At 57.8% G+C, this 9,602-nt stretch overlaps 1 protein-coding gene across 1 annotated transcript in view; it reads left to right on the top strand.

The window, feature by feature from the left end:
• Window positions 1-584: 584 nt before the first annotated feature.
• EHD2 (EH domain containing 2) overlaps window positions 585-9,602 on the top strand; it is a 30,715-nt gene continuing 21,697 nt past the window's right edge. Inside the window, exons 1-2 of the mRNA XM_038767175.1 lie at window positions 585-1,024; window positions 3,050-3,147. Of these exons, the coding sequence (XP_038623103.1) occupies window positions 621-1,024; window positions 3,050-3,147 (502 nt within the window). The 5' untranslated portion in view covers window positions 585-620. The remainder of the gene's footprint in view (window positions 1,025-3,049; window positions 3,148-9,602) is intronic.

Genomic DNA, 9,602 nt, shown 5'->3' with positions numbered 1-9,602 from the left:
CTCCTTCCCTCCCTCCGTCCGTCCCGTCCCTCCCCTCTCGGCCTCTTCTTCCCTCCCGCGGCGTGTGAGCGGTCCCCGGGAGCTCACAGTCCGGCCTTCGCCCTCGCCTTCGCCCCGAGCCCAGCCGACCCCGCCGAGAAGCCCAGGAGGCGTCGCCTACAGTCGCCCGCCCGCGCCTGGCACCGTTGGGTGGGTCTTCCCCCTCCTCCCCTGCCCCACTGCCCCGACCCCAAGAGCCCTGCCCAACCTCCCCAACCCTCCCCGCTCCCACCTCCCGGAGGGCGACTCCTCATCATCCTCATCGATCGTATTTATTGAGCGCTTACTATGTGCAGAGCACTGGACTAAGCGCTTGGGAAGTCCAAGTTGGCAACATATAGAGACGGTCCCTACCCAACAGTGGGCTCACAGTCTAAAAGACCAGACCCCACCCTGCTTCCACCCTGATTATCTTGCCTCCTACCCCAGCATCGCCTGGCACCGCCTGGCACTGACCTCGCTCCCCATCCCCTTATCCCTCTTTCCCCTCTCTCTGCATCCGCACAGGAGGAGCCCTCCGTGCCCACTGTGCCCTCTTTGCCCACCGTGCCCACCGTGCCCACCCGGGGCTTGAGGGCATCATGTTCAGCTGGCTCCGCAAGCACGAGGCCCACAAGAAGCAGCCCGAGGTCATCCAGACGGTGACCGACGGCCTCAAGGAGCTGTACCGCAAGAAGCTGCTTCCCCTCGAGGACCACTACCGCTTCCACGACTTCCACTCGCCCGCCCTGGAAGACGCCGACTTCGACAACAAGCCCATGGTCCTGGTGGTGGGCCAGTACAGCACCGGCAAGACCAGCTTCATCCAGTACCTGCTGGAGCAGGACGTGCCCGGCAGCCGCGTGGGGCCCGAGCCCACCACCGACTCCTTCGTGGCCGTCATGCACGGCGAGGCCGAGGGCATCGTGCCCGGGAACGCCCTCATCGTCGACCCCAACAAGCCCTTCCGCAAGCTCAACCCCTTCGGGAACACCTTCCTCAACCGGTCAGTGCGGGCCTGGGGCGCCAACCGGGGCGCGGAGACCCGGGGTCGTGGGCCGTGAGGCCTCGGGGGGATCCGGGTGGGCGACGGCGTGGATACGGGGCATCAGAAGCGGGCGAGGGTCCCTGGGAGGCATGGGGAGCGGGCAAGGCCGAGAGCGGCGAAGCCACAGGGCGCCGAGGGCGTCCGAGTCAGGGCAAGGCCCGGAGGGCAGAGGACGGGGGGCAGATCTCTATTTTACTCCTATTAATATCTGCCTCTCCTTCTGGACTGTAAGCTTGCTGTGTGCAGGGAACGTGGCCCTGATACTGTTATGCCGTACTCTCCCAAGCGCCCAGTACGGTTCTTTACACACAGTAAGCCCTCAATCATCATCACCATCAATCGTATTTAGTGAGCGCTTACTATGTGCGGAGCACTGGACTAAGCGCTTGGGAAGTACAAGTTGGCAACATATAGAGACAGTCCCTATCCAACAGTGGGCTCACAGTCTAAAAGGGGGAGACAGAGAACAAAACCAAACATACTAACAAAATAAAATAAATAGAATGGATATGTACAAATAAAATAAATAAATAGAGTAATAAATATGTACAAACATATATATGTACAATCGATACGATGGACTGACTGACATCAGGAGGTGAGAAAAGGGCCCGATGGGACGGCTGGGGGGACGAGGGCAGGGGAGGAGCCTGGCACCAGAGACGCCAGGCTGTCACCCCCAAGTTGCTCAGGCCTCTCCCTCGATGGCCCCGCGGTCTACCTCCTTCTCTGGTCCCAGAGGGGCCGGCCGTGGTGGGCACTGGAGGCTGCAGGGTGCTTGGGGCGGGGGGAGGAGGGTGTCTCTGCCCAGGGCCACTTTGCGTTCAGGGTGGGCAGTGTGGCAGTGCCTGGTGGAGGACAGGGTTTCCCGCCTCCTACGGGGAGGGACAGTTGGGCCCAGATTTCCTCCTGCAGTGCTTGAACTGACTGGGCACTGGCCCCGCTGCCAACTGGGGCGAGGGAACCCTCCCCTTCCCGGCCGTTTGCTACGCGCCACCCGAGTCGTCACCCGTCCTGAACATCTTTCAGAGCCCGGCTTCCCCTGGCAGGGTCTGCCCAGCCCTGCCCACCAGGCTCCCCCGCCACCCTGGGACCTGCAGAACAGACATTTGGAGACATGACGGGAGCCCCCAGGAGAGAAAAGCGGGCAGGGATTTCCCCCAGCTGGACCCAGGAAGCCCCCCCACCCCCCCACCACGGCTTCCCTGGCATCAGTTGGCCACCCCTGGCGCTTCCGATCGATCAGTTGTATTTATTGAGTGCTTACTGTGCGCAGAGCACTGTACTGAGCACTTGGGAGAGTACAATAGAACAATTTGTGTTGATGTCTGTCTCCCCCCACCGAGACTGTGAGCTCATCGTGGGTGGGAAATATAACTGTTTATTGTATTCTACTTTCCCAAACGCTTAGAACAGTGCTCCGCACGCAGTAAGTGCTTAATAAATACGATGAATGAATGAATAAACTGACACATTCCCTGCCCACAATGAGCTGACAATCTAGAGGGGTCCCTGGAACCCCAGTTTCTTCTGGGATTGGCATCGACCACCACAATGAGGGAGGGGAGACAGACGGGTCATCCCCAGGCACCCCCCGACGGGGATGCCAATGTGGGAGGGTGCTGGCTTGGGGAAGAAGGAGGGTCTCCTCACTGGCTTCCCCGGTCTCCACTCCTTTCCACGCCCACGACCCCTGATGATAATAATAATAATAATAATAATGGCATTTATTAAGTACTTACTATGTGCAAAGCACTGTTCTAAGCGCTGGGGAGGTTACAAAATGATCAGGTTGGCCCCCGGGGGCTCCCAGTCTTTATCCCCATTTTTACAGAAGAGGTAACTGAGACCCAGAGAAGTGAAGTGACTTGCCCAAAGTCACCCGGCTGACAAGTGGCGGAGCCGGGATTGGAACCCACGACCTCCGACTCCAAAACCCGGGCTCTTCCCACCCCTGATCCCAGCCGGCCTTCTTGTCCCCAGGTTCATGTGTGCCCAGATCCCAAACCAGGTCCTGGAGAGCATCAGCCTCATCGACACCCCAGGAATCCTGTCGGGGGCCAAGCAGAGAGTAAGCCGAGGTGAGAGGATGCGGCCGGGACCAATCAATCAATCAATCAATCAATCAATCGTATTTATTGAGCACTTACTGTGTGCAGAGCACTGTACTAAGCGCTTGGGAAGTACAAGTTGGCAACTTATAGAGACGGTCCCTACCCAACGGTGGGCTCACAGTCTAAAAGACCAGACCCCACCCTGCTTCCACCCTGATTATCTTGCCTCCTACCCCAGTGCTGAGCAGGGCTTGGCCCTGAGGACTTCACAAATACCACAGTGATGAGTGAAATGAGAGTCAGGGGCCGGGCCTTGGCCAGCTGGAAGGACTGAAGTTGGGGGAAGGAGGTGGGCCCGGGATAAGGGGGTGGGAGTAGACTGTAAGCTCCCCTTCTAGCCCCGAAATTCATTGTGTTCATTGTCCGGCGCTTAGAACAGTGCTCTGCACATAGTAAGCGCTTAACAAATGCCACCATTACCATCAACAAATGCCATCATCATTATTATTTTTGTGGGCGGGGAATGTGTCCGTTTATTGCTCTTATTGGACTCTCCCAAGCGCTTAGTAATAATAATAATAGCGTTTGTTAAGCGCTTACTATGTGCGAAGCACTGTTCTGAGCGCTGGGGAGGATACAAGGTGGTCAGGTTGTCCCACGGGGGGATCACAGTCTTAATCCCCGTTTTACAGATGAGGCCCAGAGTTCTGCCGACGGAAAGCGCTCAGTAAATACGACTGACTGACTAAGGTTGTGGAGGGTGGGGTCGGGGGACAGCATGGGGGGCTGGGTCCCTGCAGTGTGTTTGAGGGTGGAGGGCTCAAGGCCTGGGGTGGGGAAGGGAGACCCAGGGGTGCCAGGATCTGGGGGAGGGCGAAGGCTAAATTTGGAGTGGCCCAGGGCCCAGGAAAGGTGGCCCAAGCTGCGGGTGGGGACAACTGGATCCCGAGACTCGCGTGAGGGAGTCCGGATGCCCAAGATTCGCCGTGCCCACCCCTTAGCCCCTGCCCTTGCCCCTCCTGCGGGGTCTTGCCCGGGCCCCAGGGTGGAGTGTCTGTCAGGGAGGGCTGGGAAGTGCGTGCGGAGGAGCAGGCGTGTGGCAGCCTGCCTGGGGCCCGGGATGGACGGCAGATAGTCAGGGCGCCAGGAGGAGTCAGAGATTGGAAATTGAGAGGAGCGGTGCCATCCTCCCGCTCCCCGGCCCCGCCCTGGGCTTCCCCTCTCTGAGGGTGGCTGGGTCTTGGGGGGCAGGGACTCCCAACCCCCTGCCCGCCTCCCTGCCCACCCTGCCCGCCTCCGTCTCCTGCCTGCCTGGGGCGGGGCGGGGGTTGAGGAATTTATAAACAGCTGGGAGGGGGTGGCGGAGGAGCGGGGAGCCTCCGGGAGAACGGGGTGTCCCAGGCGGCACAGGGCTGCGGGCCGCCCGCCCGGATTCCTGGAAGGGGGATGGGGCCCGGCTCCTCCCGGCTCCCTGGAGGGGGGCCGGAGGAACTGGGGTCTGGCCCAGCTAAGACATCCCCACCCCCCCAGAACATTCCTTTTTGGTCTTAATGGTATTTGTTTAGCGTTTACTATATGCCAGGCACAGCCAAGAGCTAGGGTAAATCTAAGCTAAACAGGTTGGACACAGTCCCCGTCCCACATGGGGCTCACACTCTTTACCCCCATTTTACAGACAAGGGGACTGAGGCCCAGAGATGGGCCCAAGGTCACCCAGCAGAGCCCGGGTCCTCCTGACTTCCAGACTCGGGTTCTATCCACTAGGCCACTCTGCTTCTCGCCGGCGAGGGATTTGGAGGTGTTTATTAATAATAATAATAATAATAATAATAGTGATTCTGGTGCTTGTTAAGTGCTTACTAGGTGCCAAGCACTGTTCTAAGCACTAAGGTAGATACAAATTAATCAGGTTGAATGCAGTTACAGAAGGGTTCTCTGGCGCCAGGGCCCAGGGGTTTTCCAAGGAGAGTCTCTCATTCATTCAGTCGTATTTATTGAGCACTTACTGTGTGCAGAGCACTGTACTAAGCGCTTGGGAAGTACAGGTTGGCAACATCAAGGCTGAAACCCCTGACACCGGCATTGTAGGGGCTCTGGGTGCTATCATCATCATCATCAATCGTATTTACTGAGCGCTTACTATGTGCAGAGCACTGTACTAAGCGCTTGGGAAGTACAAATTGGCAACATATAGAGACAGTCCCTCCCTCCCTCCGTAGACTTCGGATTGGGGTCTTCCGGGCCGGGAGTCAGGCTGTGGGGCAGTTGGGCAGGAGGCTGGGGAGGGCCCGCTGGAACCAGGGTGGAGGCGGGAAAGGAGGGCAGAGGGCACGGAGGAGAGGGGCACAGGGAGGGAGAGGCCGAAGGCGGCGGGCGGGCGAGGAACCAGGGCAGAGGGCTGGGGTGGGGGCAGATGGGGGGAGAATCAGGGCAGAGAGATTGGGTGGGGGCCATCTGTGGGGACTGGGGGGGATTAGGAAAGACAGCCGAGGTGGGGGCAGATGGGGAAGGGGGCTGGGGGGGGAATTAGGGCAGAGAGCTGGGGTGAGGGAGTTGGAAGGGGAATTGAGACCCAGGGGAGGGGTCCACGGGCAGTGCAGGGGTTAAGGCCGTTTTGGCAGCCGCAGGGTCCCGGCGGGAACAGGAACAGGGAGGAGCCTTGGAGCATCTGGAAAAGAGAGTGATTCCCAGATTTCTTGTCCAGATGCTGGGGGGCGGGTTCAATAGGCACTGTTGGACGGGGGGTGGGGGGGGACCCCGGGAGGGGGCGGGGGGCTTCCACCCTGACTGTGCTCCAGGCGGGAAGGGCTGGGGAGACCCCTCTGTGATCGAGATGAGGCCTGGACACCGGGACCCTTCCCTCCACTCCCTGGTTCTCGCCCCCCTGGCTGGGCCGCCCTGCCCCTTGGCTTCCCCTTCTGGCCCCAGGCGGGCGGGCTGGTCACTGAGGTTGGCATTCCAGGGCTAAATCCATTCTGTGGGAAAGACCCCCGGAGCCCGGCTATTTCCATCCTCGTCCCCAGGACAATCCCGCCCCCAGGGTCTCCGATCCCTCATCCATCTGCGTCTGCTGGGGGTCCACAGGGCACAGAGCCCCCTCCCCTGTGCCCAGCTGTGGGTCGTGGGGGCCCCTTCCCCATGCCCAGAGGTGCCCTCTCCCCCTTGCCTGGCTGTGGGCGGGCAGAACCCCCTCCCCCATGCCCGGCCGCATCCCCATGCCCCAGGGTGCCCCCTCCCCTGTGCCCATCCGCTTGGGTGGGACGGGGCCGGGGGGGGGACTCGGCCTCCTTGGCTCCAGGCTCCCACCCGAGGGCCGGAAAGCACTAAAAGTTTCCGGGAGGAAACCCAAAAGGCCCAGATGGGCTCTTTCCGACCAACCGTTAAACTCTCCGAGGTCGGGGTGCCCCACTCCCCGTGGGAAAACGGGCTCCTCTGCCCTCTCGGGCCCTCACGGCCACCCAGGTCCCCCCACCTCTCCATCTCCCCCATGTCTCTCTCCACAGCCACCGTGTCTCACGTCCCTGTCCCCCCATCATCTCTCGAATCTCTAACGTGGCTCCGTTCCCCCCAAACCACCACCACCACCACCCCACCACGTGGCCCAGTGTCTCTCCCCGTTCCCACCCTCTGTGTCTCTCCACCCCATCATCTCCCGGGTCTCTGCTGTTTCTCGGTTCTCCCCGCCGGCCTCCGGTGAGTGTGAGTGTCCCCTGTGCCTCTCGTCCCCGGGTCCATCCATGTCCCTCCTTCAGCATCTTCCCCCTCATGTCTCCCCTCCCTCCGTCCCCCCAGTCTCTCGGTGCCCCCCACATCTCTCGGTGCTCCCGGGCGGGGCGGTGACTCAGTGTTCATTCCTGACTCTCGGCCTCCTCCCTGGCTCCGGTGTGAGACAGATTTTCCGATCCGGCCGGATCGGGAGGGGGGAAGAGGCGGGGTGGGGGCTCTGGGGGGGTTTGGGTGGGGGGAGCGAGGCCGCCCGGACGGGAGCAGGGGGGCGAGGAGAGGTGTTGCGGAGAGATAAGACGAGGGGTCCCGGAGGCCCGAGCAGTTTGGCGTGTGACGAAGCCCCTTCCCCCCTGGAACAATGTCCCACCGCCAAGCCCGGCTTTCCCAGGAAACGCTCCTTATTTCCTTTTTAGGAATTACGAGCCCGGGCCGGGGCAGCTGCCAGCTGGGCAGAGTGCCAGCCCCTGCGGGGACCGGGCGCCCTCCCTCCTTTCCTCAGGCCTCCTGCCTCTCCCAGCCATCCCTTCCCCGCAGCCCAGGGACCCTCCGGGGTCAGAGGTCAAGCCCGAGAGCCCTCACCCCAGCCAGCTCCCTGCCTCTCAAAGTGATGGAGCGTCTCCTTTAAATCCTTTTTCCTTTTCAAATGATATCTATTAAGCTCTTACTATGTGCCAGGCACTGTACTAAGCGCTGGGGGTAGATAAAAGCTAATCAGATTGGATACAGTCCTCGTCCTACATGCCTGTTTACTTGTTTTGATGTCTTGTCCTCCCGCTTCTAGACTCTGAGCCCGCTGTGGGCAGGGAGTGTGGCTTAATAATAATGATGGCATTTATTAAGCGCTTACTATGTGCAAAGCACTATTGAAAGAGCCCGGGCTTGGGAGTCAGAGGTCTTGGGTTCTAATCCCGGCTCCGCCACTTGTCTGCTGTGTGACTTTGGGCAAGTCACTTCACTTCTCTGTGCCTCCATTACCTCATCTGTAAAATGGGGATTAAGACTGGGAGCCCCATGTGGGACAGCCTGATCACCTGGTAAACTCCCCAGCGCTTAGAACAGTGCTTTGCACATAGTAAGCATTTAACAAATGCCACCATTATTATTATTATTATAACCTTGTATTTACCCCAGCGCTTAGAACAGTGCTTTGCACATAGTAAGCATTTAACAAATGCCACCATTATTATTATTATTATAACCTTGTATTTACCCTAGCGCTTAGAACAGTGCTTGGCACATAGTAAGCGCTTAACAAATACCATCATCATTATTATTATTGTCTCTCTTTATTGCTGAATTGTACTTTCCAAGCGCTTAGTCCAGTGCTCTGCGCACAGGAAGCGCTCAATAAATACGATTGAATGAATGAATGAATGAATGAATGAGGCTCACAGTCTTAATCCCCATTTCACAGATGAGGGAACTGAGACTCAGAGAAGTGAAGTGACTTGCTCAAGGTCTCACAGCAGACAAGTGGCAGAGTCAGGATTAGAACCCAGGGCCTGCTGACTCCCAAGACCGGGTTCCGTCCATTAAGGCCACGCTGCTTCTTATTCCCTCCGACTTCGGCTGTGAGCCCCACATGAGACTCTAACCTGATTAACTTGTATCTGTCCCAGCACTTAGTAGGACGTTTGACACATAGTAAGCGCTCCATAAATATGATAATCCTAACAATGATATGGAGACATATAAAAAACAGTGATGTATAGATCATTCGGTATTATCGCGGCTCTGCCGATCGTCAGCTGTGTGACTTTGGGCAAGTGACTTAACTTCTCTGGGCCTCAGTTCCCTCATCTGTAAAATGGGGATTAAGACTGTGACCCCACATGGGACAACCTGATCACCTTGTAACCTCCCCAGCGCTTAGAACAGTGCCTTGCACATAGTAAGCGCTTAATAAATACCATTATTATTATTATTATTATTATATATAGGAGAAGCAGCGTGGTTCAGTGGAAAGAGCCCGGGTTTGGGAGTCAGAGGTCGTGGGTTCTAATTCCGCCCTGCCACATTTCTGCTGTGTGACCTTGGGCAAGTCACTTCACTTCTCTGAGCCTCAGTTCCCTCATCTGTAAAATGGGGATTAAGACTGTGAGCCCCACATGGGACAACCTGATCACCTTGTAACCTCCCCAGCGCTTAGAACAGTGCCTTGCACATAGTAAGCACTTAATAAATGCCATTATTATTATTATTATATACAGGAGAAGCAGCGTGGCTCAGTGGAAAGAGCCCGGGTTTGGGAGTCAGAGGTCGTGGGTTCTAATCCCGACTCTGCCACATTTCTGCTGTGTGACCTTGGGCAAGTCACTTCACTTCTCTGAGCCTCAGTTCCCTCATCTGTAAAATGGGGATTAAGACGGTGAGCCCCACATGGGGCAACCTGATCACCTTGTATCCCCCCAGCGCTTAGAGCAGTACTTCACACATAGTAAGCGCTTGACAAATGCCATTATTATTATTATATAAAATTGGATTATAATATATTTACTTTTCTGGACGGAAAGGGACCAGCTGCCTTCACAGACTCCTCGGAAATGCCTTTGTGTAGGTCTAACGTCCATCAGAGTCATCCCGGCCTCTTTTTCCGCATCCGCCTCCCTCCACTCCCCCGCACCCCTTGCCCTGTCCTGCTCTTTCTGAGCACCTCCCAAGTTGGGGGGGACACAGCGCTGGGACCGTCCTCAACCCGCGCTCTGTGTATTTATGTGTGCAAACACACACAGGTGTGCACGTATGTGTGGCCCAGC

Source organism: Tachyglossus aculeatus, chromosome 26 (genome assembly GCF_015852505.1).
Source record: "Tachyglossus aculeatus isolate mTacAcu1 chromosome 26, mTacAcu1.pri, whole genome shotgun sequence".
Classification (NCBI taxonomy): Eukaryota; Metazoa; Chordata; class Mammalia; order Monotremata; family Tachyglossidae; genus Tachyglossus; species Tachyglossus aculeatus.
This window is presented reverse-complemented; position numbering and strand designations above follow the sequence as displayed.